Raw genomic sequence first — 25,279 nt, 5'->3', positions numbered from 1 at the left:
ATAAACAATAGTAAGGATTCTGTTTATTTTATCATAAGGATTCATAAAAAAAATTACCTCGGAAACGAAACTTCGAAACAATACAGATCACTGCTGTTATGGTTTGTTAACGGAGTTATGGCGACATCTGCAGTACAGTTGCCGATCACTTTGTTGTTCGTGTTCGAATGGAAGATATGTGTAAAGTCCGCATTGCCCATCATTCTCTTTATATCTGGGCTATTGCAGAAGAATAATATCGAATTTATATATAATATATATATATATATATATATATATATATATATATATATATATATATATATATATATATATATATATATATATTCCTTTATCATAAAACTTTATACCAAAATCTATTCACTCCAAAGACCAACTTTACGTCTTCAATAGAGATTCTGCTTTGAAAGTTACAAAAACATGAACATTTTTTTTTTAAAGATTTTTGAAAACATTATCTTTATCTATAAAAACTAACAGTACAAACCAGTTTTCGTGAAGACCAGGTGATATGTTAAGTATGAGATGACAGGTTTTAGCAGGAGGACAGATAACCTGAGTGTTGTTTGGTAATGTTGGTGACTCATAATGAGGCTGCAATGGTTATTTATACATAATCCATAATCATCTATAACAAATAAAGATTTCAAATGGAATTTACTGAGTGAATGCACGTCAAAGACATTTTTTTTTATTGAACAAAAATTCACTTACCAGATTTTTATTTACAGTTGTCATTGTTTCTAGAAGAAAGTAGCAAATTATTTAGCGAATGCTATGAAATCTAAATCAAATGAATCTCACTAAAATATAAGATAACTATATTTTTTTTATTTTAACCGTCGTTCTTTATTTCTTAACTACAAGACTTTATTCTTCAATATATAGGCACATTACAATGGCATTTTACTTATTTCTTTTGAGATTTGTTAGAGTTGATAGGTTGTGAATACTTTGATATCAATGACGAAAAAGTTTTTTTTATGTAAACTTTAAGTTCCTTTTAATGAATAAAAATATCCCAACAAAGAAAAACATTAAAGTTGAAACTTTTTTTTAACTTTGGGAAATATTTACATTTTATATTCTAAGCTGAAATGTAAATATAGTGTTGATTCGTAAAATCATACATTATCATGTTCAAAATACTCATGAACTAAATAAGGATATTATTCATCCATTTTTACTTAATTGAACAAATAAAGAAATGTTTAAAATAGGTTTTAAGATAAATCTTATATTAAACATGTTACAGAAAACACATAAATAAAATACAAATTCTACATATAAAGATTTTCCCCACCATTATTTGGAGTAAGTACATTTACACAGCGCTCGTCTGTTGTCAATCTACAATGTTCAGAAACATACTTCTAGGAAATGTGAACATCCAAAAAAAGGTTATTGCTTAAATTATTAGAGTATGTAGTAATATATCTTCTTTAATACTTTTTATTCATTTTTCATATATCTTCGTTATTCAAAAATGGTTAAATAGATATATATTAATTACATTTTATCTGTTGATGTTTGAATGCAGACAATGTGAGAACCAATCAAATCTGGAGTTACAGTCACATGACCAATAAAAGTATTCAATGTTGTATGCTGATCGTTCTGTAGAACAGACATAGATACTGTCAATCCTTCATCATAGTGGCCAAGTTTAGTACTAGGTCTGAAATTAAAACAAGAAATATTATACATAGAAATAAATGTCATGGTGCCTGTTTAAATTCACACATTTTTTTTCTAAATCTGTACCTTGTTGTACTATTTGTTGTAACAGAGAACGGTATATCACAGTGTTCTCCCAAATGACAGATTATGTTTTCTGGAATTGCCATGTCTGTCATCATCTGAAATATACACATTTAAAAACATGTAAGGCAACGCTAAGATATATGTTAAATCAGTGCCTGCTTTATGGTATGTTTATTTTAAAGGGGGTCAGTTTGCATAATATGATGCCAAAGATTTTTGTGTTCTTAGAAGTTTTTTTCTAGTCTCTTCTCACCCCTTTACTATGTGTATTTTTGTTTTGCGTCATTTACTTAAATAAATGACATTTTTTCACTTTCAATACTGTTGTTATTTTCTTCTATCCATAAAAAAAACTAGCTCAGTTGACTTGGCTTCAGACTTGTAACAATAACAAAGGAACATAAAGATATATGTTAAAGACTGTACATTTGTTTTTTTTTTTTTTTGAATTCTTGTTGATTCATCTGACATTAAATTAATAGAGCAGATCAATTTTTTATTGATTGCATTTTATCAAAAACATGTACTTACAGTATTCCGTGTGGTAGAAATCAAGGATGCCCCTCTTGCTGTAAATTGAAGGTGTATCTATATAGATATGATAGAAATCCGATTCTGGTGCTTTGATAAATTTCAATGGTTATCTAAAAATGTACTGATCAAGTATTTGATACGTACGCATTTCACAATGTCGTCCTGAGAATCCCAGAACGCATCTACATTCTCCAGTTAATGTGTTACTGTCACAGAAACCGCCATTCATACATTTCACATTGCTACATGAACTTTTAACTGCGGATAACATATCGTAGAATAAGACATACAGTAGAACTTCAATCCTGGAATACGGATTATATTAGTGAATGTATACAAACCTGTTAAGGCTGCCACTATTTCAAGGTTATAGCATCGAGTCTCCCCATTTTCACTGAAAGGAAAGCGAGAAAAGGAAAGCTTTCTTCAAAAAAATATTCTTTATTTCGTATTACTCTTCAAAATTCTGAAAAAGTATTCAAAATCTTAACAATGATTAAGATTTTACATTGAGTTATTTTTCTCCAGTAATTGTACTAAAATTGATTAAATCAAACGTTGCTTCTACCAAGAAACGAATTGGAGTGTTACGGTGGGAAAAGTAATGTAAAATTTTGAAATTATGGATCTCTTAGTCGATGTTTGCTATGTTAGTTGGATGAGCACCTGTTTATAACGTATATAGCTAACAAGTTTTTGGCGTTTTTAAAAGGTTTGTAAAATCTTTTCAGCCAATTTTCTAGTCAGTCACATTTGTATTTTTTATGATGTCCTCAATATCACTAATATCCATATTGGCATTCTAATATAGGTTCTTTTACCATAGCCAGTTCTATTTCATTAATGCAATAAACAAAGTTAATTCTTGAGCAAAGATTGTGAATTAAATTCAGAAAAATTTAGGAAGATAAATGTCAATGATATAATAAGGGAAAAACATGATGTGTTTGTGAAACACCGATGCCCCCGTATGGCAACTTATAGCGAAGATTAAACTTTCTCAAATGCAAATCAAATATGTTAGTAAGGTCTTGTCCCGAGGAATATACCTGTGAAATATGAAAGCCTTAGCAGCAACCATTGAAAAGGTATGGAAAATGTTAAAGTTTTTCAAAAGTAAGTCAAATATCAAGGTCAAATGGTCAAAATTAATGGTGCCCAAGGAAAGGCCTTCTCACAAGATATACACATGTGAAATATGAAAGCCCTAACACCAACAGTTCAAAAGACATGGCCAAGGTTAAAGTTTTTCAAAAGTAGATCAAATTCCAAGGTCAAAGGGCTATAATTGTTGGTACCTAAAGGAAGGTCTTGTCACAAGGATTACACATGTGAAGAATGAAAGCCCTAGCATCAACTGTTCAAAAGTAATGGCCATGGTTAAAGTTTTCCAAAAGTAGATCCAATTCCAAGATCAAAGTCAATGGGCTATAATTGTTGATATCTAAAGGAAGGTCTTGTCATAAGGATTACACATGTGAACAATGAAAGCCTTAGCACCAACAGTTCGAAACTTATGGCCAAGCTTAAAGTCTTCCCAAAGCAGGTCAAACTCCAAGGTCAAGGTCAAAGGGTCAAAGTTGGTGGTATAAAAAGAAAGGTTTTGTTACAAGGATTACATATGTGAAATATGAAAGCCCTACCACCAACCGTTCAAAATTTATGGCCAAGATAAAAGTTTTTCAAAAGTAGGTCAAACTCGTAGGTCAAGGTCAAAAGGTCAAAGTTGTTGGTATTCAAAGAAAGGTCTTGCCACAAGGATTAAATATGTGAAGTATGAAAACCCTAGCTCCAACCGTTCAAAAGTTTTGGCCAAGGTTGAAGTTTTTCAAAAGTAGGTCAAACTCCTAGGTCAAGGTCAAAGGGTCAAAGTTGCTGGTCTACAAAGGAAGGTCTTGTCAAAAGGATTATACAAGTGAAGTATGAAAGCCCTAGCACCAAAAGTTATGGTCAAGGTTAAAGTTGGGTAAAATTTTGAAAACTGGGTCAAACTCCAAGGTCAAGGTCAAAAGGTCAAATATGATGATACCCAAAGAAAGATCTTGTCGCAAGGATTACACATGTGAAATATGAAAGCCATAGCTCTAACCAATCAAAAGATTTGAGCAATGTTAAAGTTTTTGCGGACAGACAGACAAACAGACAGACAGACGGCGGCATAAAAATGCTAAAAGAGTCAACTTATATTAGATACTAGTACATAGACACATTATCGTTATTTTTTCAGACCTGGAGAAATGTGTCATATACTTTTAATGTAACCTTGATTGTTTTTTATATCAAATAATATATTTTATACATGTTCATGCAAAAATTTCAATTTTTGACATTTTTATTAATTATCGCATTTATTTTAATTCCCTTTTCTATCACTATAAAAAAAGAGAATGATTAACTAAAACGGAGTTAAAATATTGATTTTAAAAATTGATCCACGCATTTCATAGTTCTTCTAATGATAATTGCATTACTGCATCCTAAACAATTCCGAACGTCCCTTCAAAAATACTGTTATTTTGTAGCTGATGTAATATTAAGAATAAAAATGATCGATCTTTAGAAAGTTCCTTAGAAACTGGGAAAACATTTTGTTGCCACGCTTTATCGAATGACGAAACGCAAAGTATTTTGTTGGAAATTTAAACAGAATTTTCAAAAAGTGTATGGAATTAATGTAAAAATAAACGATGCTGTACATTTTCAAGGCATATATATTGTTATGTTGGGATAAATCTTGTCCAAAAAATCTGATACTCTTAGGACTAACTTTTTTTCAATTACTTTGATTATTAGAATTTTTGTTCATTTTTAAAAAAAATATAATTACTAATATCAATAGTTCAACCCTTATTTATAGATAATTTAACGTATTCAATCCAGTGACCCCTGCCTCCAAATACGAGAAATGTAGGCTCATGTGGATATTCAAGGCTTTGTCTCAGCAGTTTTTAACTAAAAAACTTTGCTATCTTTGAAAAAGATAAGATTTAATTTATTATCGTACTTCTTGAAAAAAAAATGTGATTTTTTTTAAAACATACTCTTTTAATATACACAGAACACTGTGCATGCTCAAATTATATACCTTTCCGGATGGTAAAAGTCGGCACCCAAAGCTTGGAAACATAATTTCGTTTTTCCAACATTCGGCAATTTAATGGTTACGTCATTCATACATGGGGAAGTTTTGTCTGTCTGTTGAAAAATATAAACGCCATCTTCCGGTGTTTTATCGGGTTGTACAAATGGACTGCAAAGGAAAGTGAGGAATTTTCCTGTGAAACCAAGTTTATGTTTGTAATACTATAATATGATCATGACACATTTGTTTATGGATGTCTTCTCTCTACTTGACTTCCTTTGAATTCCTCATTTTAAAAATAGATTGTTTCATTATGGGTGTCACATTATAAAAGAAATGAAATAATGTATAATGAATTAAACACTCTGTTCATGCTTCTTTTCAAGGCGAGAAAATGTGATAAAAAATGTTCATACTACTTTTACAGAAGATTCAAATTGAATTTTTTTAAAAAAAAATTCATGTACCATGAATTATTTCCAAATACGTTTTTGGTCCATAATGTTAGATGACAGGGTCTTCCAATTTTACATTGCATTTCCGTTTCGTCCGGAAGTGTCGGTGATATAAAATGAGCAAACATCTGGTGGAAACACAATAAACATGAATGTACCCAGATAAGATAGCTTTGATTACAAAAAGTGAAGAATCTGAAATTTATTCACCCAATTTTAATAGCAATATAAAATGACAATATTCCATGAAAACTGGTATCCAAAAAAAAAAAAAAAAGAACTTTATTACCTATGGTGTATATTTCTACATCGACATACACTTTACCTTATCTTGATACTCAGATCCTGCAAGAAAATAAATAAATAAATAATTTAATGTACTAATGATACTTAAAAAAACATTGTTCGAATTTAACGTGATTTGTCATCATGATGTAATAAACGTGGAAAAAAGGCAAAATATATTCACGTTGGTTATGAATTACCTTGGGTAACTGTAACATTAAAACACACCTCGTCAGATGTTAGTCTGAAAAATAAGCATCAAAATAAAAGTTATCTTCGCTAGTTCAGAATTTTTTTTTTCTATTTAAAAATCACATGCTAGGAACTTAAAAGTGTACAAAGGTACTCGATAATGTTAAACAAAATAAAATACCTTTTTTCATTGTAAATCTGGATGCATACTTTCTTTTGTCCAGTGTTTTCAGCCTTTATAATTGTGGTGGAATGATAGGTCTGGGTGCTGTTTGAATGTTTGGCAACATTTATTCCCTCTATTGTTACATCAGGAGATACATATCCCGGTCTTAGTGTGGGTCTTAAATATTGAACGAAATTATTTTTTGTCATCACAAGGTGAACACAACGAACAGTGATCAATCTCATAAAATTCTAAAAAAACAATACAAATTTGTGATCAGGGCATAAAACAAGGACCCCTGGAAATTCCATAGGTGGAGTGAGCATCCCCTCTTGACCTGTCACACCCACCGTGAGCCCTATGTATTGATCAGGTAGACGGACAATCGTAGTCAAACTTTTTTTCTGTTTATATGTTGAATCAGTTTTGCTTGAGCTCATAATATATTAGGTGAATAAATTATTCAATGTAATAACTTACTTTATATTTATGTCGCCTGTAATTATATGTGGTATGCGACATGGCTTAGATACGAAGCAAGTCACATTTGTTGTGTACACAGAGTCTGTGAATTTACCCTAAAATGTGAAGAATAAATTGCTTATTATTGAAAAAAAAAACCTTGGTAGATAAAAAGTCCAACCCTATTGGCATAATTTCTACAAATGCTTTTCGGGTTTTCAAATTAAATGTTTCCATACATTTTGAGATATTTCAGGAGTCATTCGATATTTATTCTCAACACAAAATTTAAATCACTCACCCCATCATGTTGTGGATCAGTAACATTTTCAGAAGATTCTTCATATGAAAGTAAAACACATTTCAAAGATTCTTTTAACCCATTAAAGTTTGTTGATAAATATGTTTTGTTAAATTTACCAATTTGCTAGTGTGGTTCTAATTCTTATTTTTACAAAATTATTATTTAGTAGAAACTTAAACAAATGAATACCCAATGATTAGATAATTCTTTTTTAAAATATATATTTACAACACACATATTCATGATTTAATATCTTAAATATAACTACTACAAACATCTAAAAATGTTAAAACATGTAATACCATCTAGTATTAAAAAGAGTATCACTGCAGTATTATCTATGAACTTACAGATGGACAAACGCAAATGGGCAAACCAAAAAGATAAAATATAATTGATACTCATAGAATGGCTAAAACTTAATTGAACAATATCACATATAAATTTCCTGTTCGTTTATGGCTTCAGTAATTCATACCATGAGTGCAGTTTGCTCCACTGTATCCTGTTTTGCAATAACAAAATTTCTCAGTTCCTGTTGTATAGCAATAAGCTTCATTTTTACACTGCTTGTCGGACGGTGAACAAGGTCCTTCAAAATAAGGTAAGAATTTGAAATTAAGTCAATGCGTTATTTGCATTCTTTAATGAAATGTTTTAATTGAAAGTATTTTAAAAATTACAAGAGCAAATGCTCAAGTAAGGTTAAAATCTGAGCAATGTTTTGGTGAACTATAAGAGAAAAAAATCTATATTTATATAAGATAAAAAAATCTTTTTTCAAGAAATTTATAGTTTCTCTTATAATAAAATATATTATCTCATTCATAGATATATTCCGAATTGTTAGCAAAGAGGAATTCTGTAAAAACATAAGAAAAGATAATGTAATGATCTGTCAGCGAATTATAAAATACATTTACCCTTTTGACAGTTTGCACCCTTATAGTTAGCTGTACAAATGCAAGAGTAGGCAGCACCGGTCCTTTGAATACACAGACCTCCGTTAAGGCAAGGGTTGGAGTCGCAAGTGTCTGAAAGTAAGTAAAAGCCATATTGTTTGAAAACGGTTGTAAACGCAGTAAACTTAACCCAGTACACATTTTTGATATCTTTTCTGATGCAACATTTCTGTTCAGCTGATAGATTGAATAGTGAATTTAAATATAACAAGAAATAGAAAATTTTTCATGGAAATTCTATATGATACATATTTTTGAATTGAAAATTGGTTGAATCGTTAATATTGTAGTAGATACCTGTCATATTTTTCACCACGTTTATGAAATAACATCTTGATTCACCGTCCTTCCTGAAAGAATATGAATTATATCCATCCTTGTTTGTGTAGTTTGGGTTTCATTTGAAACAACTGATCAGTTAAACCTAGTATAGTATTCTACAATCCTTTCCTTATTAACACAATGATACTATCACTACATCCATAAAGGGTTTCACCTGTAGATAAGAATGATAATGTATACAATATAATACTGTTTAACAATGGACATCACAAACATACCATGATTTAAGACAGACTCGGTGTTTCCCTTCGAAATTGTTATCCGTAAAGACAACATCGGTCAGGCATTTGTCATCCACTGGTTTTGTTGGAAAAGTTTTTGCGCCAAGTGCACTTGTCACAAGAACCTGTTCGCTAATGATTACAATTTTACAAATTATGACATATATTTAGCATTCAACAAAATAGGTATTTTATTTTTGACTTTGCATCTTTCAGAGTGGAAATTTTATTAGTACTGCTTTGATTTAAACCGTTCAACATCTTTCCTCTAGAAATTATTACCTAATATACATTGCATTTAAATTTTTATCACGGAAAAATGTAGATTTAATCACAGTTACCATTTTGTCACTGCAGGAGTTTTGATCTGCGTATAAACAATGACGTGACAATACGTTCCGGCTTGGCACTTAAATGTTGTCTCTTTTTCAGGGGTTGGCCAAATAAATGTCCATGGCTAATTTCAAAGTATATGTTAAACAGAGACATTGAAAATATTCAGCACAAAGTTTTTAAATGGTTTGAAGGCTACATTTGAATAGTCAATCGATTTCTCTACTTTGGAGTTGAAAAAAGTGACCTTTTTGCAAATATAACAGCAACTAAGCGATTTAATTAAAATAATAAATTACTGTGCATACTTAAGCTAAACTAAAAATCTTTCAACAACACTATACAAACATAATTAAAATTGATCGTTTTATCATTTGTGAGAGATTCGATTTTTCAAACTTTATGACTTTAACAGCACATAGCAAGTTATTTGATTTATTAAACAAGAAAGTCAGCCATCAAATGCATAGTAGAAATATCTCTGATTATATCCCAAATTCTTTATTAGTAAAACAGTGGTCCGCCTTAAAACCAGAAAATTATTGATATATCAAGAATGAAAAATTTTTGTGTGTGAATAATCAAGAGGTTTTATGCTCAAGGCTTCAAAGATTACTTGAATAAAGTTATCTTTATCATTACAAATGACATTATATAATATTTAGCCTTTAAGATTATTACACTATGCCTCTGAAAAAATTAATGTCTTCTAACTTACACCTCTTCTGATCTGCATCGGAGTATCTGCAAATGACCAAAAGATTCTTAATTATAAACTATTTACGAGGCTTATCCCAGAAAAACGCGAACAATTTTAATATTTTTTTAATTTTTATTTACTAATAGTATAAAGTTAAAAATATGCATGCATCATACGTATATTCATAATCAATTTGTTTTAACAATATTCACAGAAATTTCAATAAAATATCTCTATAAATAATATCATACTTTCTGATAAACGAATCATTTAAAATAGCTGTCGGCGGGCAACACCGACGGCGTCAAACATACAGAAGCTTTTGGCATTTGTGAATTTGGTCAGGTGCGTTTTTGAACATTCGTTCGAAGCACTAATTTGATACTGCATTTGATTTCTTTTAGTTAATATCGAATTATCCATTTCACACATATATACATATACTACAGTTAAGAAAAAAAAATCAAGGAATTCCTTTAATAGACAATTTCCCAAACTCTGATCATAAATCTAACTGCTCGCATAGTTAACGGCGGTCTTCACGTATGACGTCCAGCTTTAGACTTTTCAGTATGTCATATTTGCTGATCTACCAAATAAATCTTTCATCGGATAACCAGCCTTTGTACCTCTTTTAGTTAGTATAAACCAGTGTTCGATACATATGCGTGTCGTTCCATCGTTTCCATTTCTTTTCGCGTAGGAACAGGAGTCATACCCCGCTCAATACAGCACTGAGTGATAATTTGATGCGCAGCATTATCGCCTGACGTCGCCGCTTTTGATAATATCTGCCTAATAGTGTTGCGCATAAAACGTCATATTTTTGTTATTTATGATGTCAGAATAATAATTTTTACACATGAGTACTCTAGATCATAAAGTTTCTATGGATGTAAATTTTGTCACATTATACTTTTGTATAGCATGGTAATAGAAAAAACATTTCCGAAATGCTATTTTTGAAAGTCAAAATATTGCCGTGCTCCGACCACCGACATTTAACGCCTTTTAAATGTTGTTTCTAAATGCATATGACATTACTACCTTATAGTATTTTGTCAAATGATGAAAATATCATTTCCCAACATTGTGCAAAAAATGAATAATTTTGGTCGGTTTGTTTATGAAATATTTAAAAAGTTCGCGTTTTTCAGGGACAGCGTTAACCCTCGTAATATTAGTTAAGTACATGTATATATTTATTGTCTCTAAGAAAAATTCAATTATACCATTAATGTTTCATAGTCTTATTGAGAGTCATAATGAGAATAAAAACATCCTGTCTAAATGTTACATTTTCCCTCTTCGGTAAAGAATAGACTGCAATAAAGAAATGTAGTGTTTTCCATATGAAGTTATATTTACAGTATTTTTGTTTGGTTTGTAAGAGAGAGGCGGTGCGGTCGAGTCTCGCAATGCAGAAAGTATGAACAAGATGGTTGCATTGAAAAATCTCCACTTTAAATGATGCGACGTAAAACGAGTCTGAGATTGTGTTGGATGAATTTAGAGGTATGAGTATTTCACACACCTTAAGGAGGCTGGGGGGTCAAAAAATTAACCATCAGGTATAACTTATTTTTTTAGATTTGATATCTTAAGCTGTCAACTATCATTTGGCAAAGAAAAAATTCATACATTTTAGTTTTTAATTTGATCATTTTTGTATATCTTTATATGGAGCTCTTCTTCTAAAGGAGATCAATATAGTCTAAAAATGGCCACAACCACCCAGCCATCTTAACAACGTACACAGACAGACACTGACTAGATTATGGTAAAAGTTTTCACAGTCCTGATTCCGCCCGCACTTTTATTAAGTACCTTGTTCTTAAAGTACCGTCTCTGCAGACAAACCTGTCCTAAGGATATCCGAGTCAAATGATTCAGCCGCAGGTGTCGAAATTATGAAATGTAGTGCGAATTATTCCAAATTCGTTCGCATGCAACTCAAGAAAACACAGAAATCAGATGCTCTTAAGGAAATCATTTCAATATTGTCAGATTTCAAGTAAATTCGAAATCATATGTATTTTTAAAGTTTATGTTTTAAGCCGTGTTATTTTTTTTTTAATTAATGATTAAAATTCATTTATTAATGATTAAATATATTGAATTTGTAAAAGGTGTTTCACGTTTTTATGATAAAGTTTTAGCTTAAAATTGGGGGGAGGGCGGAATGTTTAAATTTTGTTCAATTTGTCATGATACCTTGTTTTTACAAAAATTCAACAAAGTTTACAAAAAAATATTGAGTTTCTTAATTTCATAGTTTGGAAGTTATTGGACAGTATATTGGTAGTTAATGTACAGCTAAGCCCCACCCTTAGATGTTATAGTATGTTCGCGGAATTCTGGCTGCCAAAGATTTCCTGTGTTATTTAAAGTATGAGTGGCATCGAATGGAAAAGTACACCACCATGACACAATGACGTGTTAAAAGTCTTTAAACTAACTATTAGAGTATATTGTTTACTTCTCGAAGGAGTACTTACGTAAAGATTCAAAATCCACAAAAAAGCAGCGATCAGTTTTTTCAGATGTTATGCTTTAAAAAAATAAAACAATAGGTCAATTGCATTAATGGTATATATATATTTATATATGCTCCAGAGTAGGAAAATTCTAACATTCAATTTAAAATGCGCACAACTGCACACCAGCTACAGAGGAAATGACAAATAGTAACAAGAAAGATATTTGACTAGAGTTCTCAGTGATGTTACAAACTTCAGTATTTCCTGAAAATTCACACATTAAGGACAAAAAAGTACAAAACTTGTACTTTTTTTTAATTAGAATTCATAAAACTCAAAGCTGCCCAGTTTCTATTTTCATATTTTTTTGTTATATCCTTTTTAAACAAAAGATGCCTCTAAGCAGATCTTTACCTCTCTCGTTTCTCACTCAAATTGATGTTTTTAGAGGTCCGTGTTTGCTTTGCTCCCAAAATGAATTGTTCAACAGACTTTAGAACTAGATTCTTCTTCGTTATTTTCTTATTTCATTGACTAAAATTACTCCATTTTCTCATAAACATACTTCATTTTGGAAATTATGCGATAATCATGACGTCATATATAACACGAAGTAATAACTGATATAATTTTTAGATGCTAGAAACAATTCTCTGTAAAATATATAAAATAATATAATAATAATACATGTTTATATGAATTAGAAATCATTTTATTGCAATAATAAAAAGCTGTGTTTACTCCTGAGTAAAAAAAAATACCTTGCATGCAGACAAAATTCGTATTTCATGCCACTTTTATAACCAACTGCATCTGTCCGTGATATTTTCACACGACTCATGTAGACATTCGGTAGACCTTCTATGGTAGCATTTTCAGCCCTCATAGGAAGGACATGTAGTTCGTCATTATTAACAATACTTTCAATAGACGGAAGAGCACTGCAACGTAACAGATAATGAACTTCGTAATAACTTATATCACACACACACACACACAGAGAGAGAGAGAGAGAGAGAAATTACCTGGCTTGCAAATAAACAGGGAATTCACAATGTTTCGAAGTAGGATCAAGGTAAATATTGCACGATATTACACTACCTCTCTCCGCTGTAGGAGGTACAAAGTTTAGCTGAAATTAGTATAGAATAAATAATTAAACAGAAAAAAAAAATGTTTAAACTATTGGGGGAAAATAGGATGAAAGCATATTGCCATAAACATCCCTAAACTGATGGTTTATGTACTGAACATCTTATCTTATTTAGATAACACTTCTAAATCAGAATTTGATCTGGGTTTTTTCTTACAAATTATTAAATGTTTGACTATTGTTGACTCTTTTAATATTGGCTTTATTTTTTTTTTTGAAGAGTTTTTTAAATAAATGTACAGATTATTCAAAAAGAAAAAAGAACCATTACTTTTAATGTTACAAAACTAAACAATAATAAACTTAAGTGAAGTTTTTTTAAGGAAAATATTTACCAAACTTTCTGTCGTGGTGTTTTGACATTTGTCTCCGGAAAATCCTACAGGACAGACACACTGCTGGAGTCCTGATTTCTTCAAACATATCCCATTATTGTGACATGTACTAGATGAACATCCTAGAAAATTAAAAGAATTTTATAATTGCAAAAATCTCGATTTAAATGCTATCGAGTTTGTAATTGGAGTGAAATCAACACTATTAATTTATTACCGTTGCAGGTATTATTTGCATCACATGCTTTTGCAACTGAAAATAGTATTAAATTACATATTAGGTGTTTTCAAGATAAATGTTTTCCTGTTTAAATAAACATATTCAATTGAATTCTTATTTCAATTCCCCTTTTCTATTTACCATGATAACTGATAACTGTGAATAATGTATTTGATAGGTCATATTGAATAAAATACTTGAAAAAAATTAAGGTATTACTAAGTATACAAGAAGTTCATCATTGCTTTTTTTTTATCTATATGTGTAAGCACAACTATTATAACCTGAATTGCATTCATCACTGGCAATGAAACGCATATTGATGAGTTTTCAATTATGTTCTTGAGTGAATCTTCGGACATGATGTAATGATTGGCAGCATGATATTATTCCCCAACAGACAGACAAGAAGATTCAAAATGAAGTTAAGGAGAATTTTCATTCATGTAAAGGTGTCACTAGTTTTAAATACATGCAATGAGCCAAAGTACGTCCTATGCGTCCAACTTACGCCAGTGCAACGAGAGTTCTATACTTTCATCGCCTACTATAATACGTATTTAGGTCTCATCAGAAAGACCCTTGGATTTCATTTGCTATTGGCGATCGTTCGGCAAGGGATCAGTTAATTTCGATATAAATGTCGAACGAACGTGCGTCAAACTTACAATAATCTACATACCAGTATTCGTCCGCGGATAGAAAACATACTTACATTTGATGTTTCGTCAATGATGTCATGGCGTGGCTAATATTAAAAATAGATCAAATGAGATGTCAACATTGCAACTATTCCTCCAGATAAATTAAAGGTTATACTTTCTTTTTTACACAAGTTGATTACACAAGGGTATAAGCAATCTTGTTTCGCAAATTCTATCTTTGATACAATGATCTCGTTTGCAAATACAATCTGTCGTTAGGTAGACGGTTGACTGACGAATTTTATTCACATTGCTAGGCCATTATGTATACATATTTCTACGTTTATCCGATCATGACAATGGGTACACGGCGGATGTGACCAGTAAACAGTAGATGCTCATTCTTCAATCTCCAGTACGAACAAAAACCGTATGAGTGACAACGACTATAAAATAGTTTTAACGAAAAATACTTAATTTAAATATTTTGCTTTGATTTAGGAAAATCTAACTTGTGCAAGATGGTCCTGAGTATCCTTCTGTACAATTACAAAATCCGGTGTCACTGTTAATACAAATCCCATGATCACCACAGGGATTCGGGTCACATTTGTCAAGCTCTGAAATGCAGAACGATATCATGATTTCAAGAAAAAACCATCTTCATTCACAATGGAAAAGCAATATTTTAATATTGGCAACAGGCTACTCTCTTGCTGATTCAAATATAATATTAGGGAGTAGTATTTGAAGTCCCTATGTTAATGTTTTGATTGAACAATCTTATAGACCACCTTTGTTTTGTCGATTTAAGAAAAGATCAATCTTAAAAGCTTACTATTATCACAGTAAAAGCCCGTGTAACCGGTGTTCATACACAAACAGAATATTCTAGGACCATTTTGTATGCAATGACCACCATTTTTACAGACACCGACACATGATACCTTTGGATCTGAAGTTAAAAAATAGGAATAGTTAAAGCAACATTACATATGCTATTATCAAAATACATGTATATCATTTTTGAAATTAAAATATTATTTTCAACAAGAGACCCAATGGCCACTTTGCTTATTTGTCCCCTGAACCATGATCTTTGTCACAGTCAGAGGATTCATGAAGATTGATGCAAATGTGATCCTGTTATTCTAAAGGAGTAGATATTTTTCAATCTTTTTCTTATGCCTTATAAGGAGGCTCCACATTCCGTATACAAATTATATCCTTGCTGCTCTTATTGAAAAATTATTTATCAACACTTTTGTTAAAAATTGATACCTTATTGTGGTCCCATTCTAGTCGCAAATGGGGATGATTTGGATATATTTGAATCTCTACTATATGGGAATGCTAAGATATTTTTAACTAATAGATATCTTGGTGTTTTAACGAAGGATTTTTTTTTAAATTCAAAAAGAGAAGCTTTGAACCAGGTTTGGTTGAAAGAGGTTCAAGAGTATTAAGAAAAAGGTGAAAAGTTTACAATCAACCAAAGATAGGACTGACAGACGGACTCCAGCTAAACTTCGAAAAAAAAGCTCGCTTAAGCCAGAATGAAAGAAAATATTAATAAACATAAAAACTACAGTCAAACTGTGCTTGAAGATGTACATATAATCTTCAGGAGTAGTGAGATCCACTTATGATCCACAATAACAATTTTCTTTAGAAACATACAAGAAATTCATCAGAGGTATCGGATGTAGCCAATTTAAAAAATGGTTTTTGTACGGTATATATAATTAAATTTCATTCATCTAGTTTAATTGTTATTTTTCCTTTACTTGTGCATCTGCAGTGAATATATATGTGAAACGTAAAGTATTAAACTGGATCCTAACACAAATTCCACCCAATAACTATCTTTCTATTTCTCTGTATCAACAATTTCGATAAGCTGTTGCTTTTAGCTCTATTGTAGGTAAAGTATTTATGTATAATATTCAATATTCACACATAGATATAAGATGTTTCACAATCCCCTTTTGGGTAATCACTGATTTTGACAATAGTAAATAGAAAAAATATCTCTGTTTAGGATGATCTATCCTGAACATTATCTTCTTAATTAACATTTATACTCTCTCTCTCTCTCACACACCCACACACACACTCACACACACCTCGTGTGTATGAAATACTCTGATTAGGTAAAAATTACAACACACTTGTTTCACACGTTTTCCCTGAAAATCCATTGATACACCGGCAATTAAAGTTTTCGCCATCTTCCGAAGCTATGCATTGACCAGAGTGTTGACAAGGTTTAGTTGCGCAGGGATCTGTAATTAGAAATATACTAATCATGTCAGCATGCATATACTTACGATTTTAAATTAAACATGTCTTTAAAGTTGAATTATCTTTATGGAGACAAACTCGGTCATTTGTGCAATGCTATCATAATTAATGGAACAAGTCCTGGCGGTAAAGATTTTCAATCATGATACGACCAATCAATCTTGAGATCAGTTTCCTTTCAGAGCAATCTAATCCTTTTTTTAATTGTTCAAAGATGATACATCATACCTTTTTTCAGAACATTCGCCACAAGACATTTAACAATCTTCGATTTCCTGCAAAGAAAAAAATCTGATTCCTATCCTTTGAAGATAAATTATAATTATTTATATTCCGTCGATTTGAGAGTTCATTTTCCTGTCAATGACACAAAAATAATTTATAATATGAACGTTTCAGAAAAATACCCCCTTCACAAAAAAGCGAAATAAAAGTCAAAGATATTAATGATTCTTTTGAACTGTCCCAGTTGTATTTGAAAAAAAAAACTTCTCGTGGTTGACGTATACATGAATTTTTACTAACACATCTGCAGCTTCAAAACATATTTTCCGTTGTCCACCCAAAGGTTCTTTTAGCTGCACTTGAATCACCATTGCCCCTGGTCCGTAAGAGTTGTTAGCATGCCTCGGTGCACCAATTATAACAGCGGAGGAAGCCTCCGTAGACATTATTGTGATGTTGGTGATTCCTCTGTTCAACAGAATTTTAATAAAAATAATCAACTAATTTTTTAATAAAAATTTAAACCAATCAAAGTCAAATTTTATCATTTATGATATGAACTAAAAGATGCCAGTAAAAAGGTACTAAAATAATTTCTTTTCGGATAACATATTTAAGCTAAATTTTCAATATTTATACATATACGAGGGTCGTTCAATAAATAATGCAACAAACAGTATATCATAGTAAATGTAGATCTATTTCATTTTATTTTTTCATAGTTGAAACGTCCTATTAAAGAACTCCTAATCACAAAAAGCCCATGATTTTTCCAATTGTCCTTGCAGAGAAATTCACTTTTAAAGTATGCATTGGTCACTACACTGAGCTGAAGAATGTTTAAAATGATATTTGCCAAGGAGATGAAAATGAGAGCGTATGTAAAAACTGTGCTTCTTTACATAAATCGCCGAAGAACTCGTATCAAAGATATGATTTTCATATGTGGAAAGAATAGTTTTTAACGCTGTATAGTTTTCAGATTATTCAGAAATTCAAAAGTAAAAAATGAGAGTTAAAATATAAATGTCAAAGTGGTCGATTGAAATTTGTAGGGACACCAAAAATTTTCGATGCTATGTGCAACATGATATCTGAAAATGTCAGATTTACATCCAAAGACATTGCTAGAACACTAAACATTTCATCTTCATAATATTTTATAGAATTCTGACAACGGAAATGAATATAATAATATTTCTTTCAGATAGGTGCCTCATTTTCTAAAAATTTCCTAAGAGGAATATACCCATTAAATGTGCCAACGGTCTTTTTTAAAACAAATATTTTAACAAAGTAGATTTGTTAAATTTGCGTGATGGATGACGAAATTTGGGTGCACTTTTTATAGCCAAAAAGGAAGACCAATTATAAAATCTGGAATCAAAGAAAAAGCTATTGTTCCTATTATTATGCAATAGGTCATCTAGCATTATACATATTCTAAACATTTTCAATCCCTCAAAGCATTCCCTGTTATTCATGTCTCAGGTCTTTGTATCCATGACCAGAAAACCCCAGCATACCCATCTTTAGGGATGCCCCAAAGACACTGATGAATATCACTTTCCATGTCATATCATATATTTTAAAATCTTTCTTTGATTGTTTTCATGCATTTTTGGAATAAAATCTCACACTGGCTGAGATCTAGCGAATATGGGGGACGGCAAAGCTCTGTAAACTTTCTTTTCTTCCGAATTTCATTTATTTCCCTGTGATTTTTTTGCAGCAGCGTTACCAGGTGCAAGAAAATTACACTGGATCTGGTATTTGGACTTCCTTTGCAGGAAACTGTTTACCTTTCCTCAGTGAAATTCGAACATAAAAGTTACCATTGATGGTCCTTCCTTTGAGTGTATGTACATGTTTTACTGGACCTCTTGAAAAAAATGGAAACTAATAAAACATGCTTGGAGCCCTAAAATATTATGACAATGAAATGTTTAGTGTTCTAGCAATGTCTTTGAATGTAAATCTGACATTTTCAGATATCATGTTGCACATAGCATCGATAATTTTTGGTGTCCCTACAAATTTCAATCGACCACTTTGACATTCATATTTTAACTCTCATTTTTTACTTTTGAATTTCTGAATAATCTGAAAACTATACAGCGTTAAAAACTATTCTTTTCACATATAAAAATCATATCTTTGATACGAGTTCTTCGGCGATTTATGTAAAGAAGCACAGTTTTCACATGTATCGCTCTCATTTCATCTCCTCGGCAGATATCATTTTCAGCTCAGTGTAGCGACCGTGCATGCTTTAAAAGTGAATTTCTCTGCGAGAACAATTGGAAAAATCATGGGCTTTTGTGAGTAAGAGCTCTTTAATTGGACGTTTCAACTATGAAAAAATACAAGAGGCCCAAGAGCCTTAACGGTCACCTGAGTACAACAATTTAGGGGATCCATAAACTGATAAATGAAGCTTTGTTGCCCAATAGCAAGATAAATAGTACAATTAAGATCAACAAAATAATTGATCTTGTATCTTTCTATCTGTCCCCCATTTATCACTATTACCATGCAGACTTTTAACAAAATGTCTACATGTATATTATTACCTCTTACATTGGCCTCACTTGGCCTTTGAAGAACATTTAAGAGGATGAGTTATTTTTGTTTCATTTTTATTCATCTATTATTTGCAAGTCTACCTGATAATTAAAACGATGAAAGTACTTTTTGTATTATACAATAAATGTTCCTGCATAATTCTCTTATTCTATTAACCTTTCAAATACATTATCTACAGTGATTAATTATCAAAAGTGAATGGCAAAGGGGAATAACTTCACTCAATAGAATACAAATTGCCAGGACCAGAACACTTGACTAAATGGTCCAGATGTTCAAAATTCTGGTAAAAATACCCTTGCTTCTTAAAACTTTTACTCTGTTTGCTCCAATACGCCCAGGAGCAGAGGAGATTTTCGAAGAAATAATGCATTTTCACTATTTAACACAGCCCTACCCTAACCCTAACACCAGAACCCATGACCTTGGGTCATGAAAATTTACAAATTTGGAAGAGGTACCCTCATCATCATAACTATGCAATTAGTTGAAAATTTTCAAAGAATTCATACATTTTCACTATATAATCAAATAGAGCCCCACCCCCACCCCACCTCAGAGAAACAACAGAACCTCTGGGACCACAAGTTTTAAAAATTTTGTAAAAGCATCCTTGCTTATCATAACTATACACTTGTTTATTTGCTTTATAGCCAGGAGTAGAAAAAAATATTTTGAAAGAAATTAGGAATTTTCACTATATAATCAATAGAGTCCCCCCCCCCCTTCACCAGAACCCCTGACCCAGGGGCCATGAAATTCATGATTTTGAAAGAGGCAGCCATGCTCATCATAACAATATACTTAGTTAGTTTATTTCATACCCAGGAGCAGAGAAGAAGATTTTCTCAGATTTAATGCATTTTCACTATATAAACAATAGAGCTCCGCCCTTACGCCAGAACCCCTGATCCAGGGGCCATGAAATTCACAACTTTGGAAGAGGCAGCCATGCTCATCATAACTATGTACTTAGTTTATTTAATACCCATGAGCAGAGAAGAAGATTTTCAAAGATATAATGCATTTTCACTATATTATCAATAGAGCCCCGCCCTAACACCAGACCCCCTGACCTAGGGGCCATGAAATTCACAATTTTGGAAGAGGCAGCCATGCTCATTATAACTATGTACTTAGTTAGTTTATTTCATACCCAGGAGCAGAGGAGAAGATTTTAAAAGATTTAATGCATTTTCACTATATAATCAATAGCGCCCCACCCTAACACCAGAACCCCTGATCCAGGGGCCATAAAATTCACAATTTTTTAAGAGGCACTCTTGCTCATCATAACTATGTACTTAGTTAGTTTATTTAATACCCAGGAGCAGAGAAGAAGATTTTCAAAGAATTACTGCATTTTCACTATATAATCAATAGGGCCCCGCCCTAACACCAGAACCCCTGACCCAGGGGCTATGAAATCCACAATTTTGGAAGAGGCAGTCTTTCTCAACATAATTATGTACTTAGTTAGTTTATCTAATACCCAGGAGCAGAGAAGAAGATTTTCAAAGAAATAGTGCACTTTCACTATATGATCTATATAGCCCCGCCCTAGCACCAGAACTCCTGACCCTGGGGCCATGAATTTCACAATTTTGGTAGAGGGCTCAATGCTTATTACAATCATGCCAACAGTTTGACTGCTTGATGTCCAAGAGTAAAGAAGAAGATTTTTAAAGATTGCATCAATTTTGGTGGTTTTAGCCCCAACCCTCAGGCCCCAGGGGGGCAGGGACAATAAAATTCACAATTTTTGTCCCCCTTCACCCGTAGATGCTATATGCCAAAATTGGTTGAAATTGGTTGAGCGGTTTCAGAGAAGAAGCTGAAAATGTTTAAATGTTAACGCACGACGGACGACGACGGACAAAAACATATAGCAATAGGTCACCTGAGTGACTCAGGTGACCTAAAAATGAAATAGATCTACATTTACTATGATATACTGTTTGTTGCATTATTTATTGAACGACCCTCGTATATAATTTTCCCCAAGAATCTGTCATTGAAGTATTGCTTCTTTAACAAGTTTTCTCACAAAAAATTGAGGTACCTTAATTACCAGGTATTTGTGCAAGATACCAGAGGGTGGTGTTTTCTATATTAATCCTATCTGAAATCACTTGAATTGTCAATATCACAATTTTTTATGCATTTTTTTCTAAGACATTCTGAAAACAGTTTAGAAATCATAAGATAATGTTAATATTAAGAATGTTTTTTTATATATTACGAAGAGAAACAAATCAGATATTTGAGGAACGTGACGTAAGACCTTTTAAAAATATAAAGACTATCGACTTCTCTGGATTACTTAAAACACGATAGGGATCAAACTTTTAAATCAAATAATTATTGAGGAGACCAATCTGGCTTTGCATACCTCTCCTGCGATGTATCGCTAAGAAACATCGCCAATCTTAAAATCATTGATTTTTCTATATATACTATACATATCCATCGTATAAGATACATTGTTTACCACGATTTGTTTCAGTATGAGTAATTCCCATGTGGTTTGAAACCTATCACCAACCATTTTATCGAACCTTGACTTCGTACTCAATACAGAGCAGAAAATCTATGATGAAATAATTCAGGAAAATATCGGAAACTGTGTGATGCCAAGCGTTATCCGTGCCCATTTAAAATTCCCAGAAAGGAGATATCAAATAAAGGAGATCATGTAATACATAGTTAAAACTTTGTAGTAGTAGTGAGAAGAAGTCGTGGAAAAGCAGACAGGGGGCTGAAATAAAATTGTGGAAATGCAGTGCAGACGGGGGGGGGGGGGGGAACTGCGGAAAACCAGGACGATCGAAGTATTACTAAAAAAAGTCAATCTAAAATATTCTAATCGGTGTGATCTGAAAATTCTCTAGCAATCATTTATTGAAGAGATATTTATTTCTTATGAAGTTTGGGAAAACCATCATACCCAGTGGAAGAAGAGGCAGCGTATACTGGAAATTTACAGTAAGAATTTTCAGGGAAAATGATATCTCCAGGCTCTGGAAAGTGAACAAAGTAGGGCAAGTCCTGCAAAATATTAAAATCTTTCAAAAAAAAAAAAAATATATGAATTCAAAGAATGTGTGTCTTGTATTATACGTTAAAATACAAATGACGAAATCAAAACGCTTGGGGAAGGTGTAGTTTTATCAGTAATAATACTTTGCAAACTTTTTATTTCTTGTAATGAAAATTATTTTTGATCCTTAAGTGCTGAATAAGTTCCCTTGCTGTGCAAGGGAACACAAAACATTAGGAAAAATGAAGTTCTTTTCATAAAATCTTCTTGAAAAAAATCTTGCCTTAAACGTTTTTCCTGGATTAGATGTGTAAGCTAAAAATTGAAACAGAACTTTGAATTAAAGTACTTTTAGACTTTTGTTAATATTTCACTTATTAAATGAGCTTCATATTCTCATGTCAATTTTTTTCTTGCATGAAATAAATATTGTCAACAAAGCTTGTGTAATTCCCTTACAGGGACCTACTTACGTTTAATAACGATCGAGAAACAATGAAGATCCACTGTTTCAAATCTGTATTTAAAGATGAAAAACTCAATTTAGTATTAAAAAAAATGAAAATAAATACGTAATATGCAAGTGGTATGTGACTGATCTCATAAAATGTATAGAGATTACGAAGATTAATCTGAGCTCATAGGTTTACCCCATATTATCCTCCACTCTTGCACACAAAATATCCTTTCCTATATCAGTCTCTGTTGGAACCCAGGACACCGTTATTTTCGCTATCCGTTGTCTTGCTAGATACGTGATGCCGGTCTGATTTGTGTCTCTTCCGCCTGTTCTAGTTACTTCAAATCTCTCAATTTTCCTGGTAATGAACATAATATGGTAGCATGTAGAAGATAGTATTATTAGTTTGAGTGTTTTTGTTCAAATGAATGAAACTTATTCTGAAGAGTTAGACAAACATCAACATGCTCAGTAAACCTAGTTTATACATAAGATTATTTTCTGTATTTAACAATAAATCACTTTAAAAATTATGAAAGAGTATTTTTCCTCAGACCAATTTTTAAGCGGTTAGCGCATACGTTAAACGCTTTATATCATGTAACCAAAAGTCTTATGTTTCGTCTAAGCGTCACATATGATCTGTTTCCTAACTAGTCATCGCAACCTCTCGGGCCTCTCTGACCTCTGACAGCCAAATCCCCAAGATAATCGCTCGGCTTGAATTATCGGGGGGGGGGGGGGGTTGGTTAACTGCAGGGTCTAAACTCGTCGGTAAACAAAGAACAAAGATTTTTAAATGACAAATAACTTATTAATTTTCAAATATATCAATGGCAGTTGCTTAATGGACTTTTGCGAGAAGAGTTGACTTTCACAGTCGACAGTTTAACTTTTACACTATGACAATATACGGAAACTCTTTTGCGATATAAATATTTAGCTTAATAGTTAATTAACTTGATTCACATTGTCTATGAAGGGAACGGCAACTATCCTATCCTAAACCCCCTTCCTTCCCACTTTGACCAACTCCGGGTAAATTTTCCTTTAGGAATGTTTTTTCTTCCTTCAAAAATGAGATTAAAAGGAGATACTACCCCTCACGAAAAAGGTATTTTAAGTTATGTTATTCTATATAACATCATCTCTTGTGTTGATTGTATACTGCTAAATCATCTTAGCGCCCCTAATACCATACCTAAAACCACTACTACTGTTTTCCTTTCTACTATCAATTCTGTACCTCCGTACATAATGCAGGTTTAAATGACAATGTCAAAGTAAGCCGTCGACTGTAAAATTCAGCGCTTCTCGCAAAAGTCCAACAGATATATCAATGAAAAAGGTGAAGGAAACAAACAGTAAAAAAAACTATAAACTATACAGATCTGTGAACAGGGCATAAAATATTTACCCCCGGAAATTTCAGAGGTGGGATCAGGTGTCTTGGAGAAGAAAGCATCCCTGTCGACAGGTCACCCTGGCCGTGAGCCTTAGGTATTGATCAGGTAGACGGAATATTCCGTAGACTAGTCAAATTTCGTATAAAAACAAAGGCCTAACAATTTAGGATGAAACACGTCAGTCAAAATACAACCAAATGATAGGTAATACTTGCTAACAAGGTCATTTGATTATTGAAGGTAAGTTAAATTGTTAACGAATAATTTTTGCAATAAAAAAAATATGTTTATCAAAACTATGAATTTAATTATACAAAGTCATATACATTTGTAAATACTAGTAGTTGGATTAGACAGCAAGAAGACCAAGTTAGAATTTTGTAAGTCTAATTTTTCAAGAATACTAAAGAATTTTATTAAATATGTCCTTATGAATAATAAATTTTTACAGGATTGTTTGAAATACTGGACGGCTTTTTATTTTTTTTTTTTACTAGTTTCAAAAGTATTCAATCTAATTAAAATCAGATCTTCTCAGAGTGTATACTACGCGGATCTGAGAAAATCTGATTTCCATTAGATTGTAGAGATATTCTTATTCCATTTTCTAAAGATACAAAGAAT

At 32.0% G+C, this 25,279-nt stretch overlaps 1 protein-coding gene across 1 annotated transcript in view; it reads right to left on the bottom strand.

Moving 5' to 3' along the window:
• LOC133182814 (uncharacterized) overlaps nt 1-25,279 on the bottom strand; it is a 70,765-nt gene that overhangs the window by 39,085 nt on the left and 6,401 nt on the right. Inside the window, exons 5-37 of the mRNA XM_061317659.1 lie at nt 23,440-23,607; nt 23,263-23,306; nt 23,073-23,104; nt 22,697-22,797; nt 17,464-17,631; nt 17,167-17,213; nt 16,806-16,919; nt 15,473-15,589; nt 15,147-15,254; nt 13,771-13,892; nt 13,308-13,414; nt 13,091-13,223; nt 9,111-9,226; nt 8,767-8,901; nt 8,504-8,556; nt 8,168-8,278; nt 7,723-7,836; nt 7,242-7,279; nt 6,959-7,056; nt 6,494-6,655; nt 6,321-6,364; nt 6,161-6,180; nt 5,848-5,963; nt 5,384-5,548; nt 2,640-2,692; nt 2,439-2,556; nt 2,296-2,329; nt 1,765-1,859; nt 1,514-1,678; nt 1,304-1,350; nt 715-743; nt 488-594; nt 58-219 (exon numbers count right to left, since the gene is read on the bottom strand). Of these exons, the coding sequence (XP_061173643.1) occupies nt 58-219; nt 488-594; nt 715-743; nt 1,304-1,350; nt 1,514-1,678; nt 1,765-1,859; nt 2,296-2,329; nt 2,439-2,556; nt 2,640-2,692; nt 5,384-5,548; nt 5,848-5,963; nt 6,161-6,180; nt 6,321-6,364; nt 6,494-6,655; nt 6,959-7,056; nt 7,242-7,279; nt 7,723-7,836; nt 8,168-8,278; nt 8,504-8,556; nt 8,767-8,901; nt 9,111-9,226; nt 13,091-13,223; nt 13,308-13,414; nt 13,771-13,892; nt 15,147-15,254; nt 15,473-15,589; nt 16,806-16,919; nt 17,167-17,213; nt 17,464-17,631; nt 22,697-22,797; nt 23,073-23,104; nt 23,263-23,306; nt 23,440-23,607 (3,243 nt within the window). The remainder of the gene's footprint in view (nt 1-57; nt 220-487; nt 595-714; nt 744-1,303; nt 1,351-1,513; nt 1,679-1,764; nt 1,860-2,295; nt 2,330-2,438; nt 2,557-2,639; nt 2,693-5,383; nt 5,549-5,847; nt 5,964-6,160; nt 6,181-6,320; nt 6,365-6,493; nt 6,656-6,958; nt 7,057-7,241; nt 7,280-7,722; nt 7,837-8,167; nt 8,279-8,503; nt 8,557-8,766; nt 8,902-9,110; nt 9,227-13,090; nt 13,224-13,307; nt 13,415-13,770; nt 13,893-15,146; nt 15,255-15,472; nt 15,590-16,805; nt 16,920-17,166; nt 17,214-17,463; nt 17,632-22,696; nt 22,798-23,072; nt 23,105-23,262; nt 23,307-23,439; nt 23,608-25,279) is intronic.

This window comes from Saccostrea echinata, unplaced genomic scaffold (assembly GCF_033153115.1).
Source record: "Saccostrea echinata isolate AGI-Se365-2 ecotype Australia unplaced genomic scaffold, CSIRO_AGI_Sech_v1 ptg000009l, whole genome shotgun sequence".
Taxonomy (NCBI): domain Eukaryota; kingdom Metazoa; phylum Mollusca; class Bivalvia; order Ostreida; family Ostreidae; genus Saccostrea; species Saccostrea echinata.
Note: the sequence above shows the minus strand (reverse complement) of the source record. Positions and strands in the feature narration are given on the sequence as shown.